This window comes from Anser cygnoides, chromosome 14 (genome assembly GCF_040182565.1).
Source record: "Anser cygnoides isolate HZ-2024a breed goose chromosome 14, Taihu_goose_T2T_genome, whole genome shotgun sequence".
NCBI classification, from domain to species: Eukaryota; Metazoa; Chordata; class Aves; order Anseriformes; family Anatidae; genus Anser; species Anser cygnoides.
The window spans coordinates 6,361,755-6,384,762 of record NC_089886.1 but is presented as its reverse complement, the minus strand read 5'-3'; the positions used below and the strand labels follow the sequence as shown (position 1 = coordinate 6,384,762).

Here is a 23,008-nt window from a genome sequence, read left to right as displayed (position 1 = left end):
TTTTACTGCTGGGAATCGGAACATCTCACAGACAGCCCAACACCTGCACAACAAGTGGAGTTTTCAATCGGTGACTTTCCAACGTGAAAAACCCCATGGACTGCTTTCTGATTGACCCTACTCAGAAGGTGGCCTTAAGGAGATTGCCCTGACCATAGCTGAGCCCCTTCTGCTCCATTACCACCAATGCAGGAGAAGACAGAGTCCCAACTCCCACTCACTTTCCCAAATCCTCATACCCACCGTCTTATAGGATTTTCTGCCTGTGCTCTCTGTCTCTATTCCCCTCTTGACCACCAAACTTCAGACCCACCTCTGAGCTGCCCCACTGCTGGTTATTAGAACAACCAGACACATCTCCCTTCTTCCCCAGCTCTAGTGCTGGGAGCCTCCAAGGTGTTGGTGTGCTCAGGGATGGTTTGGGTCGGTATTTACTCCAGGTGGGAGGTTGTTTTGGTAATGGAGAAACAATGGAAAGAATGGAAAGAAAAAGTAAAGAGAGAGAAAGAGAGAGAGGGAGAGAAAGAGTTTGGGATGCATGCTGAGAGAAGAGCTGCAGGGAAAGAGCTATTCTTATTTCCCATCAAAATTATGATTTTTCTCTGCTCTTCTGATCCCAAAACTTCAGGCCAAGCCCCCACCGCAGCCAGCGAGGGGAATGCTGCTCTTCGTGCATTCGTCTTGTTTTGTGTTTGGGGTTTTGATTGCTTTTAAATGCTCCTCTTAAGGGAATCAGAAGGTGGGGCTGGGGCCACACCTGCTTCCTGGCAGGCTGCAGCGTTGGGCTGCGGTACAGCCAAAAAACACGGCAGCCCCACGCCCTGGGGCCCCCGGGGTCCGTGCCCCAGCCCCGGCCGCTCGCCCCGGCCGGCGGAGCCATGCCCTGTGCCGAGCCCCCCGCAGCGCCCGTCCCCGCAGCCGCCCCACGCACAGGCTTTGAACCTCGGCGCCGTGTTTGTTCCCTCGTTTCAAGCCAACAGATTGGGGCATGTCTCTGACAGAGGAGCACAATTTGGATGTTAAATTTAGACGCGCGCTCGGGCTGTGATTAGAGATACACGAGTGTTTACTGGCTCTGCGGGGAGTTTGCATCTACAGGGCTGAGGGCGAAGCCCCCCGAGGCTCTCTGATCCTCGCCTGGTGATTAGGAGAGGAGGCTGAATCACCACCTAATGATGCTCTGGTATTTCCCCCAGTTGGGAGCTTGCCTTCCTTGCCTTGCTCCATCCCAGCGAGGGGCTTTCTCCAGCACATCTGCCCCCCGTGTGCACCCAGCTCCGGGAGGGCACCGTGCCCAGGGGAGCCATGCAAGAGAGGTGCAAAGACCCTTCGTATTGGGCAAAAAGCAGGATCAGAAATATCAGACCCCGTGAGGTGATGGAGCAGGGCCAGGTGAGGGTATTTAAGTGCTTAGTGCTTGCAGCCCTGAAGCAGGTATGGCCCTTGCCCATGAGTCCCACGGATCGCGCACTGGCAGCACAAGGACATGGGACAGCACAGCTCAGAGGAACGGGCAAAATGTTTCTCCTGATCTACCAGAAAAAATCTGCCACAGGTGCAGATCTTTTCACCCAGTTCTGACATGGAAATCCTCGAACATCTTTGCAAGTACCCCTGAGCTTGGCAGCACTGCTCCTGCCTGGCTGCCCAGCTCCTGCCTCCCTATGGGATTTTAAGTGCCAATTGATTTTATTCCATTTCCACATTATATGCAGCTTTTCCCATGCTGCAAGAGTCACCGAAAGTTGCCATGCTTCTGTTAGTTTGTTACTGACACCTGCCAGGGGAGATCACAACAGGGCTTTCCCTGAGCCAAGGCTGTAGCTAACCAGGTTTGCCCCTGTTCAGAGCAATGTGCCCCATTTTCCTGTTGAGCTTCACAACAGCTTTTGGAAATGGCCCAGTCCCATTTCTGCACGGTTCTGCACTGTGAATGTGCTGTAAATGATTCCACTTTCTGCCCATAAGCAAAATGACCTATACATTAGCAGCTATCATTCTGTCACGTTTAGAAGCTGTCCTTATAATCTCTACATCCAAACAAATATGAAGCTGCTAGAGCTGAAGGTTGGTATATGGAAAAAGAGAAGAGGATCTGGAAGGCCATCTCCATCTCTTATGAAGCAGTGGGCAGAATAAAGGTGCTGGAGAAACCTTGATTTAATGGGCCACACCGCTTTTTGAGCCAAATAAGAGACGGTCTGATAGCTGAGCTTGTATTCCAGCTGCTAATTAACATGAGGACAAGCTGGAGGGACCTTTAGCACATCAAGAGAGCAAAACTGTTAGCATGCCTTTTACAAAATTCTGCTGCTCCATCTGCAAACGTGGTCTTGTGCAGAACTGCGCAAACAGTAATAGGATTTCCCCAGTAGTAGTGGTACAGAAATTGTCCAGGCAGATACATTTGCAGTAATCGAGGTAATGAAATAACACATCTCAGAGCACGGGCAGGTGCTGGCAGGGGGCACGAAGGTCTCTGTGTGCTAACGTTAGGGCTTTGGGCATGGGGCCTGCTGCAAAGAGAAACTATGGGACTTCAAGAGCTGATAGTGATCCCTACTGGAAAATTCTCCCTAAATTTTGGCCGTGCCTTTCACTTTTTCAGATTATTTCCAGAGGAAATGAGGCTTCTGCCTCGTGCCCTGTGTGTGTAGCAACTCTCCGTCCCTCATAATAACTGCTGAAGCCATTGATTGCCTTCAGCCCAACTTGTAATTGAGAGCAAAGCTCTCAGAAATATGAGGTCACAACAGGTTTTGCAAAATAATTACCTGGACAGAGGAGCAAAACCCCACAGAGGAAAAAACAGCAATCTGAGCGAAGCCCTTCTTAGATGTCAGGAAATCTACAGGCAACAGCCAGGTTAAGGACATTCCAGGAGAGATTAAGAAGAAAGTTTGCATCTTGTTAAATGCCAGAAAACCCACTCCTTGCTCAAGGTTATCCTCCCATATTGAATTGCTGGTGCCCAAGAAGGCATGTGCTCCAGCTCTGGCTTTTCTTGTGGTTGTGGAGTTCATAACGTCTCTGCCTTGTGGGTTCTCTGATGTCTTATAAGAGATGAGTTCACACTGCCATTTCAGTACAATTGAATTAAAAAGTCAATTAGCCCAGATACAAAGCGATCGGCTTCATTAATTCTTCTGCTCATGGAACAACACTGTATTTTTGTTGCTGTTTTATCCTGCTGTCTTATTCCACTCTGAATTCTATGTGACTTTTCCTGCTCCCCAGTCCTAGCAGACACGCGCGCACGCAGCGTGCATACACCTTCTTTCCAGGTTCAGCAGTTGAAAATGTTGGAAGGGAGCAGCTCTAGGCAAGTCCCTACATGCTGCAAAACTTTTAAGCGCGGTTAAGTAACGAGCAGATCTTTTAAGAACATGGTTTTCAACTCCTCAGAAGGAACGGCGTGCCTTTCTGGATGAGCTAGCACTGTCCTCCACGGTTTTCTTCATATGCTGTGCATTTGTGACTGTGCTGTATTTCCTATAAGTGAAATGATGTCATCACAAAAATGAGTCTGAGTTTTTTTCAGTTATGGCAAATCCAAATGGCATTAACTCGTCTGAAACTCTGATATTCTCCTAGAGACAAAGGCTTCAACTCTGCTTGAGACCATTTGTTGCAAATGAATGGCCACAGCAGGGAGATTGCTGGATGATTGGCACCTACTTACTAAGGAAAATGTGATTGGAAGGGAGCATCAAATTTACAGCTTTGTATTTATCAGTAATTAGCTATCTCAGTGAGAGAATATGACACAGATTGCTAGTTAGGCTCCAATAATTTGTTCCTAACATTCAACTTGACTTATAAACTAAACTAGTTCTGGCTTTTAAAGAGATGAGTCTTGAAAAAGTGTCTGGAAAAACAAGTCTTCCCTGTTTCAATTAGGAATGTGCCAAATGACTGGCAGGTACTTGATATATAATTTAAATTTAAAAGAGGAAGAAACAGTTCTAGATAAAGATCTTCAGGGATATCTAGGGGAAATATATGCACCTATATTTAGCTCATCCCTGGCTTCAACCCCTAAATGCACACACAGCAGCACGCACTTAGCTTTTGAAAAGAACAGGCCTTGATCCTTTAACAAGCCCTGCAAAGCTCACTAATAAAGCTACAACCTTGTTAATCATGGATGTGCTCCCCGGTTCCTTCTGTGACATCAAACTCACGTCTTTGATACTCCATATTCACAGAGATAAATCACGAAACCACAGACTTTCACGAGTTGTTAGAGAAGGAAGCTGATGGCGGGTGGTCATGGATGACAGGAATCCTGACCCTGGGGCTTTGCCATGAGAAGGAGGAACCAGGGAAATTACTCAGCAACTGACGGAGCCATGGTGAAAGTGTCTTGCTAGAAAACTGCCCTTTCAAGCAACGCAGATGTTCCAACCAAAGGCAGATCTAAGAATTAGAAAAAGGTTTTGGTAATTGTGATACAACTTGACTGTGAGCTCAATTAGAGTGGGCAAAAAGGCCTCATATTATAGGGCTGGCTGTTAAGAAGGAATTTGTACAACGTAGCAGGGCATCTCTACTGGGAAAGGAGGAAAGATTGCTGTAGGAGGAAAAAAGGAAAGGGAAGACAACCCACAGGGAGAGACATCAAGTCACAGTTGGTGTGTTGGCTCTTGAAAATATTTTGCAAGAACTTGTGTGGAGAGAGAAGTTAAGATGTAGAAGGGAAGATGGAGAAACAGATTGGAGGTGAGGTTTGGGTTGGGGCTGGGCAGTTCAAATATGCTGTTTGACTAGGGAGAAGGCAGAACTGAAGGGGGGTAGAAACGATATGCAGAATAGGAAGTCGGCTTGATCATGAGATTTCACAGAACATTTCACATGGCATTTCACATTTTTACTAAGAGGGCAAAAACTTAAGGAGAGAAAGTGAAAAGTCCTGGGGGGGACAGAACTCTCACTGGGACAGAAGGGAAAAAAGAACTGAGCTACCAACCATGCTGGCAAAAATCAGGGTAGAGAGAGTACAGAGGTGAAGACTGAGACTTTTCCTCTAGCACACTGGCCTTAATAAAAACGCCTCTCTTCTATACTTGCCAGAATTACCCATGTTCTTCCTTTAACCTCTGCAGGACCTGAGGAGACACCACACCATGGAAATCATTACCAAGAGGCACTTCCTGAGTTTTGCTGTTTTACTGGTGCACTGCACGGTCCGTGAGGCAAGCTGTGAGAAAGGCAACACTTCCCCTCTGCACTTCACCCACTTCTTCTACAATGCCACCATCTACGAGAATTCAGCTCCCAAGACCTACGTGGAGAGTTACGTCAAAATGGGGATTTACAAGACAGATCCCGAGTGGGACATCAGATACAGAATAGCCTCTGGGGACACCACTGGTCTCTTTAAAACAGAGGAGCACGTGATTGGGGATTTCTGCTTCTTGAGAATAAGAACCAGGAGCAGCAACACAGCACTTTTAAATCGGGAGGTCAAAGATAGTTATATGTTGATAATCAAAGCCACAGAGAGCACTTTCGCCTACGAAGCCTGGGCCAAAGTCTTGATCCATATTCTGGACAGAAATGACTTGAAACCTCTCTTTTCACCCCCCTCCTACAAAGTGTCCATCAGAGAAGACACTCCTCTGAAAACAGTGGTCAGCACGCTCAGCGCCACGGACGCTGATGCTGGCCAGAATGCGGAGTTCTACTACTCCCTCAACACCAAGTCGGACCTATTCACCGTCCACCCCACCACGGGAGCAGTTATGACCATGGGCAGGCTGAACAGCACCCATCGAGGCAGGCACCACCTGCAAGTTTTGGCTGTGGACAGAATGAGGAAGATCACGGAGGGGAATGGCTTTGGGAACCTGGCTAGTCTCATGATCCAAGTGGAGCCATCTGCCAGGAAACCCCCCTCTATCTCCACGGTGAAGGTGACACCTCCTGACTCAGCTGAAGACTTTCTCTATGCAACCCTCTCCGTAGAAAGCGGTGACTCGGAAGCAGGGATAGATTCAGTTGACCTTGTGGATGGAGATCCAGGAAGGCATTTCAAAGTTATCACATCCTACTTCGGGAGCACAGAGTTCATGATTGTATCAACCAAAGAGGTCAACTGGCTAGTTTACCCCTTTGGTTTCAACCTCAGTCTGCAAGCCAAGGACAAGAGCAAACCACCACTTTTCTCCCCTGTTAGAGTTATACATATACCTCCTGCCAAGTATGTCTCTGCCAGATTTGAGAAAGAAGTGTACCGGGTCCAGCTCAGTGAATTTTCCCCAGCTGGAAGCCAAGTTGTTATGGTGAAGATTACACCAGTCTTCCCAAATCTTAAATATGTTTTGAGACCCACTCCTAACAGCACAAATTTTAAAATCAATCCTCACACTGGACTGATAACTACCGTCAGAGCAATGGACTTCCATGAACAATCTCATTTTGAACTTGAAGTTACAACCACTAACAGCCATACATCCACAGCTGTTTCCATTGACATCATTGACTGCAACAATCATGCGCCGAGTTTTAGTCAGTCTTCATACCATGGGGCCTTTGATGAGAACGTTCCTCCTGGTACTAGTGTCTTAACAGTAATGGCTACAGACGAAGATGAGGGAGACAACGGCTTTGTAACTTACACCATAGCCAACCAAAAATCAGTCCCTTTTGTCATCGACCCGTATTCTGGCATCATTTCCACCTCCAAGTCGATGGACTATGAGTTGATGCAGAGATGGTACCATCTACGAGTGTGGGCATCAGATTGGGGCTCACCCTTCCGTCACGAAACGGAGGTGTACGTCTCCCTTGTGCTCAACAATGTCAACGACAACGCCCCTGTGTTTGAGAAGGCAAGCTGCAGTGGCAGCATCCCCCGGGATTTTCCTGTCGGGAACCCTGTGGCCACAGTCTCTGCAATCGACAGCGATGAGCTGCAGCATATCAAATACGAAATCAAGTCTGGCAATGAGTTACGGCATTTTGAATTGAATCCCATCTCTGGAGTAATATCCCTGAGAATATCTCTGAGAGATCTTCCCTCTGAACAGCCACTCTTCTACTCTTTGAAAATAACTGCAACAGACGGAGAGAACTATGCTTTGCCGACATCTGTAAATATCACTGTGGTCAGCCAAGGTCTCCCAGTTAAAATGCAGTGTGAGGAAACAGGAGTACTGAAGCAACTGACAGAGACAATCATACACTCCATTGAGTCTCAGTCTCAAGGCCATGGGCAGGATGATGAAACTTCTCTGAACTTGCACCTTATAAACCATAATGCTCCCAAATTTGATGACAGCTTTCCACGATCTATTGATATCATAGAGACTGTTCCCATCAACTCAACCATTGCAGACCTTTCAGCTGTTGATCCTGATACTGGTTTTAATGGGAAGCTGGTCTATGTGATCTCGGATGGAAATGATGACAGTTGCTTTACCATTGACCTGGAAACGGGTCTACTTCAAGTCCTCAGTCCTTTAGATCATGAACGAACCAGCTTTTACATTCTTAACATTACTGTGTACGACCTTGGCACACCACAAAAATCATCTTGGAAACTGCTGGCTGTGAATGTGTTGGATACCAATGATAACACTCCTAAATTCCCACAGGGTGCCTACTGGGTGGTGGTACCTGAAAATGTAGCAACAGGGACAACAATAGCTCAGCTGAAAGCAGAAGATGCTGATACGGATGATAATGGGAGGGTAAAATATTCTCTGCTAACCCCCACTGACAGGTTTGCCATTAACAGTGTCACTGGAGAAGTGACAGTCACGGGTGCACTGGATAGAGAATCGTGGCCCTGCTACGTGCTGAAAATTGAAGCTAGGGACCAGCCCAAAACAGGCTACCAGCTGTTCTCCGTTACAGATCTCACTGTGACTCTGGAGGACGTGAATGACAACACCCCGCAATGCCTCCCAGCCCTGAACAGTGTGAAGGTCCCAGAGGACCTGCCTGTAGGAACCATTCTCCTCTTTCTGGAGGCTTTTGACCCAGATGCTGGCTCTGGGGGAGAGGTGAGGTACAGCCTCATTAACGATGAGGAGATGATGTTTCACGTGGATAAGCTGACTGGGGCACTCCGGTTAGAGAAGGAGCTGGACTATGAGAAGAAGGACTCTTACAATCTAACCGTGCAGGTCAGTGACAGTGGGAAGCCCTTCTCTCGCTCTTCCCTCTGCCACCTGGAAGTGAACATCCTTGATGTCAACGAGAACTTGTACCCACCACGCTTTGCCTCCTTTGTCTTCAAAGGCTGGGTGCAGGAGAACAGCCCCGAGGGCACATCTGTGATGATGGTCACAGCAAAGGATATCGACAAGGGGAAAGATGGAGAGGTTCAGTATTTCCTCCGAGAGGGCACTGGCCTGTCCATCTTCCGCATTGAAAAGGACACAGGTAATGACAGCTTGGTTTAAGGGTGCACCTCAAGGGCTTAAACCACGTGCTGTTTTGCTTTATTTTTTTACCCAGTGCATCCAAATCCTCCCTCTTTGTGCAGGGATATACAACGTGCCTCCCTGTGTATGGGGAGGAACAAGCACGGCTTGTCTGCTCTCCCTCAAAATACCCAGACCTTTCCTTTCACTTTTGTACCGAATTACCCTCAGCACAAGCAAGCCCTCACCTTCCACACAATCTCACATCCACGCAAGGCTGGTGCCAAGGTTTGTAGCTCCAGCCAAAGCCAGGAGGCAGAGCAGAGAGACAGACTGGTCTGGCATTAAGGGTAAAGAGGTCTGAGTGCCCTAGATCCCTCACAAACCCTTCCTGTCATTCTTCTAGGCACCATCCGGACCATCGGACCACTCGACCGAGAAGGGACGTCTCACTACTGGCTGACAGTGCTAGCTCTTGACCTGGGAACAGTCCCTCTGTCTTCCGTGACTGAAATCTATATTGAAGTCACTGATACCAATGACAACTCACCTCAGATGTCCAGGCCTGTCTTTTATGCCTCTGTGATGGAGAATTCCCCACCAAACACATCGGTCCTTCAGCTCGATGCCTTAGACCCAGACTCCAGCTCAGAGGGAAAACTGACTTTTCACATCCTAACTGGAAATCCTCAAGGACTCTTCACCATTAACCTCGTTACAGGTAAGACTGACCCGACTCGGCATTGGTTTTTGAGGCTTTCAGGTGCCCAAAGGATGTTTCATATTCAATATAAACAGCCCGCAGAGCTGCACTGTCATGCCTTCCTTCTGCAGCAAAAGTCCCAGTCTCCAAATACACGGTGTGGGGAGGCTCACAAACAAAACCCTCAACCTGAAGGCTGCTATTTGCAGCCAGGTGGCTCTTAGAGCGACACAGATGTGCTGTTTTCAAAGTCCTGCACAGAGTGAAGGAGCTGCGTTTAATATTCCCCCTTATAAACAACTGGCCTACTGCACAGCCTGAGCCAAGAAACACCCTTCTGGAGGTGACTATTTGCTCCTGGGACAGAGCAGGGCAGGATTAATAAAAATGGATCCCATTGCATTTAAAAGCTCCACCCATCCTCTGGTACAATTAGCGTAGTTAGTACAGTGAGCCTCTTCTGCCATCTTCCTAGACTGTATCTTTCATCTGAGGATTAATTACCAGATCTTTCAGAGCCATCAAAAACCCACTGATGTTTGGTGTAAACAGCTTCCTCAAACTATCCCAGCAGTGCTGACACTGGGCCAGTCTGGCAAGGAAAGCTGCGCCGTGCCCTTCACTCCATCAGCTCCTGCGAGGAGAGGGAAGGGAGGGCGCAGAGCCTCACTTTGGGAGAGGATTAATTGCATGACTTTGATCTCTTGTGGGTGATAAAAGCAGTTCACCTACTGCAGCGGGAGAGCAGCCTGCTCTCAGGTGGGAAAGGAGCTGGGTGTACAGAAAAAGGCTAGTGCAGCTCTCAGTTACGTGTTCCCTGGTGGCTCTCTGGCAGCCCTCTACTGCTGGCTGGGAGGAGGGTGTTTAGAAAGTAATTGTTATGCTGAAACACTGAAATCCTTCTGGTTGCAAGAGATTCATAGGGTGTCTGTACGTGGCACCATGTGGATACAGCTGGAGATGTCAGCTGCACCTCTGCCACCCCAGCTGCAGCTGCCTCCAGTCAGAAGTCTTTGAGCCAGGTCAGGGCATTGCTCTGTATCCGACCTTCCCGCATAGCCCAAATAAATGTGCACAACTCAGCCCCGTGGACAGCTTGCACAAGTGCTGGGTTCCTGCTTGCACCCATCACCCTGCAGGAAAGCCAGCCTTCTCCATGCTCTTAGCAAGGGAAACTTTCACCCTGGTGTGAGCACAGCCCCACAAAGCCATGCTCCAAAGCTGCTGGGTTTTATGAAAAGACCAGCGGCACTGGCAAAATTTGAACATCTGCTAATGAGACGCCTCACCTCTAAGCCAACCCTTTAATTCCCATTTTAGACAAAAAAAGCTCTGTCAGGTGTGAGTCACCTCCCATCCATCTCTCTCTACAGTCAGGTAATTTGCATGTGAAGAGTGATACCTTTGTCAGTCCCATAAGAAACTCAGGAGCTGATCTTATCTCTTGGCCAGTTGCTGGAGGTCTCTTCTTTAAACCCTGAGCTTGGAGGTTGTTTAAGGACCTGCTTCCAAGCCTGATGAGGATTCAGTTTTCCTTTTCTTCGCATGAGTGTTATCCAAAAGAACAAATGATTACCTGCAAACATTGGCATAAACTGAGCAGTTTATATCCTTGTGCTTACAGTATCTAAAGAGAAGTCATCTGCTGCTACTGCCAGAAAAAATATCACAGCTTGTCTAAAGTTCTGAGCTGCAGGCAGCTTATTGGAACCCCTGTGATATTTTCGTTTTGCAGATAAGGACATGCTAGTTGCTCCATTAAGTAGAATAAAAAATACAATCTTTGGTCTCGGCCTGGTAGTGCAGTGTTGGCAGATGAACCGCTGGTGCTTCAGTTTCTGGTCACTCGTATCAGTGCAGGGTTGCATTCAAAATACAGTTGCCTTAGTGAAGTGCTAATCAAAGGAACTACTTTTAAACAGGAGAAAAGAGAAAGCACTGCAAGTATCTGAGCACTGCAGTGCTGCTAGAGCACTGGGGTTTATTCTGGAATTTTAGTTAGGACATATCTTTTGTTGTTCAAATGCAATAAATGCATCTCTTCCCTTATTAGCTAGAGGAAATCATCATGAAGAGACCCGTTAGCATCTCAGCTCCTGAGATGGCAGAGGTCTGTATGACCCAGCCTGCCAATGGTGAAGCACAGCAGGGCCAGTGGTCAGCTTGGCAGCACCCCGCTCCCCTGGGCAGGGCTGTCCCTGTAGGAGCCCCTTGGCAGAGAGAGAGGGGAGGAAACTTGCTCTCATCGTGCGCACCGAGGGAATTAAGGACCCGACTGACTCCTGCAACAGGCATGTCTACACCCGGAATAACCCTGCAGAATAGCCCTGGATAATTGCTGAGGGCATGGTGCCACACTGCTGCAAGTAACCTATTTTTGCTCCTGGAGCCAGCTCGTTCTGCTTTTGATGAAGTATCCCGAGAGGAGGGTGGGCTGACCAGAGGAGACAGACCCAGCAGGGCCCCTTGACTTCTCCTCCTGGGACCTTGGCAGGAGACAAAAACAGCCACGACAACTGTCCTCAGCAGGGCTGGGCTCCTCCAGCAGCCCTGAACCACCACAGAAGGGCTCTAAGCTCTTCCAGCTCTCAGTTCCCTCAAGAGGGTGGAGAAAAAGAGGGAAAATAAATGAAAGGCTAATGAGAAGAGGGAATAAAACTGCGCAGCGAGATGAAAGCTTTCTGCCATGGGCGATGGAATCTCTCCAGCCCAGCCTGGCAGATGGTGCAGAGCGGCTTTTATGGGAGACAGATAGAGAGATAGAGAGGATAGATGGAGAGATGGAGAGAGAGTTGGGTTTGGGGTATTTTGCTGGAAAAGTTTTCAGCTTGTTTTGTGCTGGGTTTGAGTCCCTGATGCGAAGCAGCAAGTTCCAGTCCAAACAGGACTGGGAGGAATGAGGAGACTGTGGCAGGAAGAGTCAGGATGAAGCCATTTCTCCTGCTGAAAGGTTGTCTGGAGAACCCTTTTGCCTTGGACTATTCATCTCCAGCTCCTACCTATTGCTTGTTCTGGTGTTTCTCCTGCTGTGTCAGTGTCCCCAGGCTTCCCATGGATGCCTGTTGTTGTCTGCATTGCTCTCCGTGGAAGAGCACCCCGACACAGCCCCGAATGTGAGGGCTGGCTGCACTGCTGCTGCCCGAGCAATGTACCACAGCTCCAGTGCACACGGAGCAGTGCAAAGACAGCTCGGAACAAAAGGGGAGGTGATAGGAAGAGAGCAGAGAGTGTGGAATGGAAACAAGAGTGGGACAAGAAAAAGAGGATTTCAGGGGAACAGCCTCTTCCCCTCCCCAGCTCCTGTGAAAGCCCTGTTGCTTAAAAACCTGATTCTGGCTATTTTAACTATTTCAGATTTTCCTCCCTGCAGCCAGGGCGGGGGGCCAGCAACCTCCACCCCAGCTCTGCTCTTGCCAGCAGAAGTTATTACTCTTTTTTGTTCCCTGACAACAACACACTGTTAATTTTGCTGCTCCTGTTCCAACACGACCAGCTTTCCTCTCTCCCCTTTCCAGGCAGCGAGCGGGAGAATCGCAGACAATCTTTCCCATTGCTGCATGTAGATAGGTGCTAGGGCAGGGCTTGAGCCTAGCTGCACGTAAACAGCAGAAAGGATTGTTTCTGGACCTCCAGGTGAGCACTGAGCTCAGGTAGTTGGCCAAGTGCAGTCAGGACCTTCAGCAGTTTTGTTCAGCCACCAGAGGACCCAGCAGAAACCTTTGGGACCATCTATGTGAGCACAGACAGGACACCCACTCTGGCTGCAGCTCTCCAGCGGGGCAGGGATTGTGCTGATAACACACACGTGCACACACCAGAACACTCTCATTAAAAACTGAAGGGCACTTCCCAGGTCCTTGCAAGTGGCAGCAGGAAGAAGGGAGGAACTGTTTCCCCAGGCCACAAAAGCTGACAGCAGTTTTCCTTAAATAATGGTTTCTACTTCCATTTGAGCCCTCCGGCCTCACAGGATGTACAACCAAGCAGCAACAAATAGAAATAAGCATTAATTCCAGCTGGCTCCTCTCAAGCACCACGTCTGATCCCCGTCTCCCTGTCTCTGGTTGCTTGGCTGCCACGGGAGCACCGCGGGCAGTTTGTGCGTGGTGGCAGCCCTGTGCGGGAATGGGAGCGATGAACCCTTAACCACGAGGGGTTTCAGACCTCATGGCAGAGCTGCATCCGCCTCTGGGGAGCAACTGGGAGCCGTGACTGGGCATGGGGTGTGGGACAGAGGGAGTCTGGCCAGGGTCAGGAGGAGAAGCCAACCCTTTGACTTGTGATCACCAGATAGGAAGCTGAACCCCAAAATGCTGACGGGGTTATGGCACAGGTACGTGATGGAGAGCAGAGACAGCTCTGCAAAGAAGCTCTTGCTTCCCAGCAGATCTGAGCATCTTACGTAGACATTCAGAATAACCATTAAGTCCCAGTCCATCTGCCATCACAGTCCTTCTCCACCTGTAAGAATCTCAGCTATGATCCTGTTTCTTTCATTTTTATTGTTAGGTCGCAGAAGAATTTCAGGGTGTGGCCAGGCAGATCCAAATAATCTCTTTAGAGTGGTTTAAGTTACCTTCCATCAGTTGGCATGCAGTAACCAAGTGCACACTTGGTATTAGTCTGTTGCAACTGAATTTTGCAATCGGATAAACTGGAAGTGTCCGCAGTGTCCCCACAGGTACTGGGTGGCTCCATTGGCAATATCCAGCTACATGCCCTATGGACCTGTTAGGTCAAAATCATGAATCATTCCCTGAAGTTGCTGAGTTTCAGAATTCGCTCCCTGCCCTCTCCAGCCTCTTGGCAATGCGGACTGGAGCATCACAGATCTCAGCAAACCGCTGCTGCAATTCCCTGTTTAGGCCGCTACTAAGAGAATATTTCCATGCATATCGAGATTTTTGCTCCTGTTGGAGCCCTACCGCCTCCCACGAGCCTGGGAAGAATTCAAGATCTCCCCAGCCAGGGTGCTCCCAGGCCACTGCCGAGTCCTCGTCACCTGCCGAGATGTCAGAAGGAAGATTAGAGAGAAAAAAATCCGTGACATACGTGCAAACAGAGCCTTTCAAATCTTCTTGTCATTGCACATTAAGGAGTGTTGATTTATTATTGTAAAGGCATCAAATAAATGCTGGTGCAGTGCCTGGTGCCAAACATGAATAATTTGAGAGAACAAGTGGAAACAGTTAATGATAGTCTTGTTCCAAGCAGCTGCTCCGCGCTCCCTCCTTCAGCTGCCCGGTGTTTCCTGCAGCCATTTGAAATGTTCTCCTGCCCATCATGCTTAAACAGCAATACACCAAAGAACTACGATACTCTTAACAATACTATTAATTAAAACTTCTTGGGTTTGGACCAAAAATGAGAGCTGAGAGGGGTTCACGCCACTCTGATCTGTAAGCTCTTCAGGATGCACAAGCGCACGAGCTCACACCACTGCAAGTGCACACTGCCTCCCATGCGAAGCATTTCCCAGCAGCAAGGGTCTGCGTCACTGCTGGTGCTTGCCAGGAGAATTCACCCTGCTTTTTATTTGTGTGAGGAAGCAGGGCTTCCCTGAGTGAAGAACAAATACCAGGGAACAGCAGGAAGTGCAGGGAACAGACAAAAGTACTCACGGGTGTCTGGCTTGAGGAAAATAATGAAAAATCATTGTCAGAAAATCATGTGTTAAATACACAGTTTCCATCATCTGTAAAGTAATTGTGAAAATGCTGCAGAGCTGCTTTTCACCACAGGTAAAGAGTCAAGGCATGTGGTAAGGACTATTATCAGACAAGACATGGAAACTCAGACCTCAGCTCCTTCCTTTCCACACTTTTGTCTACTCAGCTTAGGCCAAAAAAAAGCAATTATGATGATTTTCATTTAAACTCTATTTTATAAAAGCCGTATTTTCCCTCCTGCATCCAGCCTATTCCCTGCAGTTAAACAATATTTATTTTTTAGAAATCCCTCAAATTTTGCAGGTGTTAGGGGATTGACCCCATCTCTCAGCAAGGGTTAAATAATGCACCGACATTATTATCAACAATGTACCTTATTTTTAGCCTCAATGCATTTGTTCTAGCAGTAGAAGAGGGTATTTCCCAAGACAGACGGCAGAGTTTTGTCAAAACACTGTAAATTACAATGAGCAAGGTTCAACATGGGGAAAATAGGAGTTGAGACATGTTAAGAGGCCGAACTTGTGCCAGTGCACACAGAACGTTTCTTACTTAGAGGCATAAGAAAGGTTTTGTTTTCACCGTCCTGCAGCCTTTCTCACCAAGTGCCTCACCACAAGGTCTTCACAGCCCTCGGCTGAGGTGGGCATCTGGTGGGCGACCCATCCCTCGGGGTCCCTGCAGTCAGAGGAGGGAGAGCAGCCCCTCCACCCTGCGCGTTGCAGTAGGCAGATGCTCTCTGCAGGTACCCGTTGTTCTCCTCTGGTCCCAACGGGAGCAGGGAACAGCTCTGATGGGCAGGCTCATGCTGGGCACATGGGGATTTGATCAGCCCTTATTCTCCTTGGAAGCTGAGTCTTGAAGCTCAAAGGTGGTTTTTTTTCCTTGGCAGGTCTGATTTCTACGACTTCGCGGCAGCTGGATCGAGAATACAAGGCTGAACATATCCTAGAGGTGGGTAATGATGATTGTAATTAGCTTTACTTACTTACAAGTGTATTAAGTCCTCAAAGAACTTTCTTTGCAAGTTGGAGCACAGAGAAAGAATCTCATCCCATCAGCTCCCAACTGCTGGGAAACTTAATTAAATGGTGTGCGTTGCCCTAAGAGACAGCTGCAGCAGGACTGCAGGGTTTATTATTTCCTTGCTGAAGACTGGAGCAAAAGGCCTGTTCTGGAAGCTGTGGGAATGTAGGAAGAGGGCTGGAATTGTCCTCTAGCAGGATGGATAATAAATTGCCAAAGAAAGAGGAATCCACCGTCATTTATCTCGTTGTACCAAATATCATTCTGTAGCTTTGCACTGCCTGCCCCCATCCCTAGCTGCTCCAAGCTATATGTATTTACATTATAGGGATCTCAGGCTGCTTCAGTCTGTCAGGGTGATTGAGGATAAAACATTTCTGTCTGCAGTGCAACAAGCTGGGAGCATGCACAGGCACAGTGAAGCGAGGGTGGGCAATAACTTGCTCAGCCATTGCAATACAGGCTGAGCTTTTTGGTTGTGTGGCCCCTAATGACAACAGCCTGACCTAGCAGTGGGGTCTGCCCCACTGCCCTGCCCCACTGCAAAGCAGGAGCCCTGCAGCACATGCCATCTACTTGCACAAGCCTTGCAAGGTACAGCCACCAGGTTTTGCTCTGCGGAAAGGAGAAATGCCTCTGAAAACACTGAGGTACAAATGCAGATCCACATGAAAACCTTATCATCCTTCAGGATGAGGGAAATAGGTAAATGTTCATTACCTTCAGCCTGAAGGCTGGCAGCTCACAGCCCAGGTCACAATGAGCAGCTCTGTTTTTGCTTGCTGGCAGGTGGCTGTTTCCGACAATGGGGACCCAGCCCTGAAATCCACCAGCAGAGTCGTGATACAAGTCCTGGATGCCAACGACAGTCCCCCCACTTTCCCCCACAAGCTCTTCATGGTGCAGCTCCCCGAGAGAGAAGCCTCGGAGACACCACTGCCGGTCTACAGGCTGATTGCTTCAGACCGCGACCAGGGCCAGAACAGCCAGGTCACCTACACCATCGAGGAGGAGGAGGAGGGGATATTCACCATCAACCCCACAACTGGCATGGTGTTCTCCAGGAAGGCTTTTCCTGCGTCTGAATACAACATACTGACGGTGAGAGGAGAGGGAAACAGGGAGTGGGTGGAGAGGGAAGGGTGCAGAAACAGAAAAGATAAAAGAAGGAAAGAGGTGGATGAAATGCAGCGGTGGGAGGAGATCTTTTATGAGACAAGGGTGGGCTAGCGAGAGAGAAACTGGGAGGGAGGGCATGAGAGGTGATGCAGAAGGGAAGCCATAAAAAACTGAGGAGAAGTTTGAAGTGGACTGTCCCATGCGCTATCAGAGATGGACATGATGACCCACAATCCCATCTGGATGTGGACCTGAACATGAACAGCCTTTGAGTTTCAGGATTAGGGCTCACCCATTTCTGTGGGTCTTCACAACAAGGCTTGTGATCCAGGCCTCTGCTGTGCATTCAGCTCGGCAGGCTTGCTTGATGGCCTTGAGGAGTTTGGGTCGCACGGCTCCACCTAGGCCAGAGCACGGCCTACTGGGACAAGATTTATTTTGTGGGACTTTGGGTGCCTGAAATTCCCAGTGGGTGGGAGAAGCAGCTTCCCAGGGGGCTTTGACCACCCCAGTCAGCCCCGGTTCATGTAGCAGATTGCCAAACCAGCCCTCACCCTGCATTTCCCGGCAGGTCAAGGCAACGGACGGCGGCAGCCCCCCGCTCTCCTCCCACGTGCGGCTTCACATCAGCTGGGTCGCCCGGCCCGGCCCTTCCTCGGAGCCTCTGGCTTTCGACGAGCCCCACTTTAACTTTGCCGTCATGGAGACAGATCCCGTGAACCACATGGTGGGAGTGATCAGCATCGAGATGGGCCCCAGCCAAGTGTGGTTCAATATCACAGGTGAGGCACAGAAATTGCACAGACACAAGGGTGTCCGGAGCACTTGCCCCGGCTCCCTCGGCTTCCAGGGAAAGCTTTCTCACAGAAACCAAGAGGCTTGGGCTGCACTAGACAAAGCCAACTGTCCAAGGGCTCTGCTGCCAAGTGCAATTATCTAACACACTGCTTTAATGACATTCTGCGACTTACCAGTGTTGGAGGCGTTCTCTGATGTCTCCCGAAAGGCAGGGCATGCCAAACCCAGCTCCTCCTGGGAGTCGAGGGACATTGTAGGTTACGGTAAAGCACCCTGTGAGGATCCACGGTCTGGCTGGGTCCTGCAGACAGCCCCATCCCTGCCTGCCTGCAGAGCCCACGGTCCCACCAGGGAGCTGAGAAGGAAGGGTTCCTCAGGGAGCTGGTTGGACCTGCCTGGTGGGGCCATCGCTTCCACCTCGCAGCATCCCGGGGGTGACGTAGACATGAAACCAAAGTGGCTCTAGGGCCTCCTCTGAGACACGGGTTGCCAGGGCAGAGGGGACGTGGGCTGTCACCCCCCGGGGACTCGTCAGGCAGTGGGCGTGCAGAACTGGTCCTACAAACGAGGGCCAATTGTGCTCAGGTAATTTGGTGTTTTGAAGTGTTGCCCCAATCTGCCTCGCACAGCCTCTTCCTGACACTGCCTGCAGGGCTAGCCCTCGTCAAACAAAGCCTTAATTGGGTGAGTGAATAGCTTTCTCCGTTAGAATGTCAGGGCAGGGATAATGGTGCATAAATACAATTAAGCAACGGGAGATACAATGCTGCAAGGAGCAGGCAGTATCAGCGCGAGGCTTATCTGGCAGCAGCAGTGCCTGCGTGGGTTTGCAGCATTAACGACGCCTTCCTCTGAACCTTATCCCATCCTGAACCTGCTGAGCACTTGCCTGTGTGCTCAATCTCGTCTTTGGTGGTCCCTGGTACCCGAAGTGCCAGTCAGGGTGCTGTTGGTTTGTGTAGCAGGGGAAGAGGACAGGCCCTCATTTCACCAGCCCAGCGTCCCAGCAGCGGGCAGTCAGGCAGCTGAGGCAGAGATCCAGGAGCCCTCATCTCCTTGCTCAAAATCTTGCCTTTCCCAGTCCACAAAGGCTCTGTCACTGGGGTTGGTGGTGCTGGCAAAAACTCTCACAAAGCAGCATTAAAAATACAGCATTAAAAAAAGCAGCATTAAAATAATGGCTCTCCTTTCCTGGACTTCCTCTTTCCCTTTGGCACCATGCAGAGGGAACCCTTCTGTCTTCTGTAAGGGAAAGGCATCTATGGGTCCCTCCCTTTTCCTCTGTCTCTGCTTCCTTCTGTCTCCTTCCCAGCAGGAGGGTGCTGCTCCAGATGGCTGGCAACCCCTGCATTTCTCCCGCAAGGGAAGGTGTGTCATTTAACATCCAGCCAACATTTTCCCAGCTGGTATGAGCATAAAACAGAATCCATAGCACCTGGTAGCCAAGAATGGAGGAGCTGAAAGATGGAATACTATGGCAGAAAGCTGCTTCTATCTAGCCAAATCTCAGAACAACGTAGTGGTGCTTCATCTGTGATGGAGAACTAGGAGGCCACCAGCAAGTGAGGCGTGTGAGCGGGGCTGCCACGCCAGGGCTGAGCAGGAGCAGCGTGAGGGGCAGCCTGCTGGTGCTGAGCTGCTCGGGCCGTGGTTCCTGGCACTATGGGGCCATCTGGGATGGAGGCAGTGGGCTCTAATCACCCTGCAAGCACCGTCTGCCTTCCCAACTGTTCCAGATCTGGGCTGCTTCAGGAGCTCGCAGGCTCCCAGCCATGGCAATGAAGATCACTGCTGGCATGCCCATGGTGTCACCTTGAAGTGGAGGCCAGCAGGAGCATTGTTCAGCCCTGCAGGCCCCTGGTCCATGTGATGCTGCACAGCTAGAGGCCTTGTGCAAATAAATCAATGCTCAAATGTGTCTGTTGCAAATCTAGCCAGGACATCATATGCATACGTGCATCCATTCTCCTCTCCTCCCCCTCATTTTCTCTGATTTCCCTCATCTTTCCTCTCATACTCCTTTGTCATCATGCCTGACTACCTCCTTGTCCAGCTTCTCCATGTCCTCCCTGTCTCTTGTGTCCATCCATCACATTTTGTATTGATTTTCCAGATCTGGGGGAAACCTTGCCTATGGCACTGTCTCCAACTAGCTGAATGCCAAGGATGAATGCCTACACACCCCCATGCCAGGTGTACTGCCTGGCATGCCACGTATCTCTGTGGCTGGGCGTGAGCTTGGTGTGTGGTTTGTGTACGGTGTCTGGAGGGGAGATCCTCATCCTTCAGATCTCCAGGCAGCTCCTGGAATTCCTTTGCCATGCAGGTGCTTGTAGCTTGCCCCAGACAGAAATGTAGCTGTAACTCTCCCACCATTTCCTTTTTTTTTTTTTTTTTCTCATTTCTCTCTTATTTCAGGCGGCGATGATGACATGGATTTTGATATTGAAAAGAGTACAGGTAGTATGGTGATTGCAAGAGCCCTTGACGCAAGGAAGAAGTCAAGCTATAACCTGACAGTAGAAGTCACCGATGGGTCCACTACCATCAAAACTCAGGTAATCCTTTCTGCTTTAGTAGAAACCCCATCAAAAATGAGTATATGCCAAAGGGAATCTTTCTTCTGACTCCACTGATCAGGTGCCAGGTACAAGAATCTCATTACACCATAATCTATCATTACACAGTGACACAAGTCTTGCACAAGTCCCAGACTAAGATTTTTTTTTATGTTATTGGAAACACAAACAGTCTAGGAAAGCCCCATCCTTTCCCGCTGATATATAGGGACACAGCTACACCACTGGCCAAGCTGGGATGGCAGTTCACACTCAGGCCTTAGCTCGCTCTCAGCTGCTCAGACCAAATTACAGCATGGCTGGAACAACATACTAAGACATAAGGTAAATGTGTGTGCAGCTAGGTCATGCTTGGGTCTGCGGGACCACAGCCTGGTACTCGCTGCCTTGTGTAAACCCAGCACAGACACAGCTTCAGGAGGTGAGGTCAGGCCCTGCCCTGGGCTGCTCCAGCACACGGAGCCCTAACAGCGTAACAGCACGGAGCTGCCTGGGGCTGAGCGGGGCAAACACAGAGGTGCTGTGTCCTCGGAGCTGCCACATGAAAACAAGAGCAGGTGAAAGGAGGCACGTTGCTCTCAGGCATGTCCCTGAGCCCCCGTTCCTGTGGCTGCCGAGGTTCACGTATCTTCAGCTACCCTCAGGAGGGGTGTTCAGGGCTTGATCTTTCACCAACCATTTTCTCCATAACTAAGATGCAGCCAAAAATGCAGCCCTCCCTACTGAGGAAGGCCTAGAACATGAGTCACCCACCAGTGACGCTTATCGTGGGAAATTGGCTGGGGAGGTTTGTGGGGGAAGATGAATAAGGAGCACTGCTGTTCCTGTGAAACGCAGTACTAACGGGGAGCTATCTCAACTATCTTCAGGTATTGCTCCAAATAAACAAACAAAGCCCTGCCTTGCCTGGTGTGCATTCCCTGCCACCTTGCATCTCATCCCCAAGTTTATTTTGGCACTCAAGGCCCCTGGCAGATGTCAGGAAACCTGCTGGTGCAAAACACCCATAGCATGTTCAGGTTTGTTAAAGGAAACAAATTACTACACTTGCTTGGGACTTCCTCAGATGCAGTCAACAAGTCAGTATGGGGGTGAGGGACAGTCAGGGTATGAGACCCAACAGAAGAAACTAGGTGACTTTGCAACTAGGACTCAGGCAGGCCATTCTCAGAGGTTTGCTCTCAAAGGGGAAGATTTGTCTAAAAAGTGCAGATCATGAACTTTGATTTGCATAGCTTCTCCACACACGTGAAGAAGGCACAGCAGGGGTTCCCAGTCACCATGGTCCAAGCGTTGGAGAGGCTGTGATGGTTACAGGGCTCAGAGCATTGGCCCACCCAAGAGGGAATAGGAGCTGAGATTTTGCATGGCTCCATAAATCATGGCTCTCGAGGCTCTGCTGCCCTCACTGTGCTGTCTCCACAGGCCTTTATCCACGTGATTGACATCAACCAGCACCGTCCCCAGTTCCTGGAGAGCCATTACGAGGTGAGGATACCTGAAGATACCCCCTCGGGGAGGGAAATCCTTCAAGTCAGCGCAACAGACAAGGACAAAGGCAAGGGGCTCATCTACACCATTCATGGCAGCGTGGACCCCAAAAGCACAAGACTTTTCCAGCTGGATCCTAGCAGCGGGGCCCTCACAACAGCAGAAGGCTTCAGTTCTCAGCCCATGCCACAACACACCCTAACAGTGATGGTGAGTCCTAACCAAACCCTGCCAAGTCCCTCAGCTTCACCAGGATATACGGGTTGATGAAAAAATTCAGACTAGTTCAAGTCTTTGAAAGAGAATTTGCCTAGAGTGACAGGGAAGAGGAAAGCAGGGTGTTAAACTTTACTATATAAATCTAATTAACATAACCATGTAATGCGCCCTTCACCCAGCTACTTTCATCAGAGAGCCACTGGGTTCTTGTACCAGGAACACAAATAATTGTTAAATTTTGCTTTCAACTCCATGGTTGTGCTTTGGCTCTGAAACTTGCAGGAGGGGTTGGTACCAGTGAAACCCATCAGCCTCTGTAACGGTCCTGACAAAACAGTGGGAGCCCCGTGCACAGAAGATTGCCTGCTCCCTAAGTGTGACAGTACCTGCTCTTCCTCCCTGTCATCCAGGTACGGGACCAGGAGGTGCCCATCAAGAGGAACTTTGTTCGGGTCATCATCCACGTGGAGAACTGCAACCTTCACCCCCCGCAGTTCAGCACCATCCATTATGAAGCAGAAGTGCTGGACTCAGCAGCGGTGGGCACAGAGGTTATACAAGTCAGAGCGCTCGATCAGGACCAAGGAGCCAATGCCGAAATCCACTACTCTCTTCAGGCAGGTGAGAGCCATGCAGCAAGGCACTTTGGGCTATGAGCATGCCTCTGCTTCCGTGCTGTAGCTGGTGGCCAGCCAGCTGTCCAGCTTTCTCTAGTTGTTGCAAAGAACAGCAAATGGCTTCCCATTTCTAAACTCTCATTCCCTTCCTATCCAGAGAAAATCTAGAGCAAGCAAGTAATTTCCATGTTATGGAATGTTAGCATCTTTCCTTAGGAAGACAGTTCAGTGTTGGGTCACTGATCTATGGTAAAATATGACCAGAGAAGTTAGAACAACTTAAAATCTGATCTTCCCATCCATGAGAATGGAGTGAGGGATCACTGTCCAGTAGTTAGGCAAAACTACTCACTTTGCGCAACTGCTGTCATCAATTCCACCATTTCTACCAAGAAATACATCCTCAGGAAAGGGG

General features: G+C 49.5%; 1 protein-coding gene across 1 annotated transcript in view; it reads left to right on the top strand.

Moving 5' to 3' along the window:
- FAT2 (FAT atypical cadherin 2) overlaps window positions 1-23,008 on the top strand; it is a 55,674-nt gene that overhangs the window by 7,299 nt on the left and 25,367 nt on the right. The window contains exons 2-9 of the mRNA XM_013175991.3: window positions 5,106-8,391; window positions 8,779-9,093; window positions 15,637-15,698; window positions 16,560-16,871; window positions 17,461-17,671; window positions 20,106-20,245; window positions 21,692-21,967; window positions 22,387-22,597. Coding sequence (XP_013031445.3) covers window positions 5,106-8,391; window positions 8,779-9,093; window positions 15,637-15,698; window positions 16,560-16,871; window positions 17,461-17,671; window positions 20,106-20,245; window positions 21,692-21,967; window positions 22,387-22,597 — 4,813 coding nt within the window. The remainder of the gene's footprint in view (window positions 1-5,105; window positions 8,392-8,778; window positions 9,094-15,636; window positions 15,699-16,559; window positions 16,872-17,460; window positions 17,672-20,105; window positions 20,246-21,691; window positions 21,968-22,386; window positions 22,598-23,008) is intronic.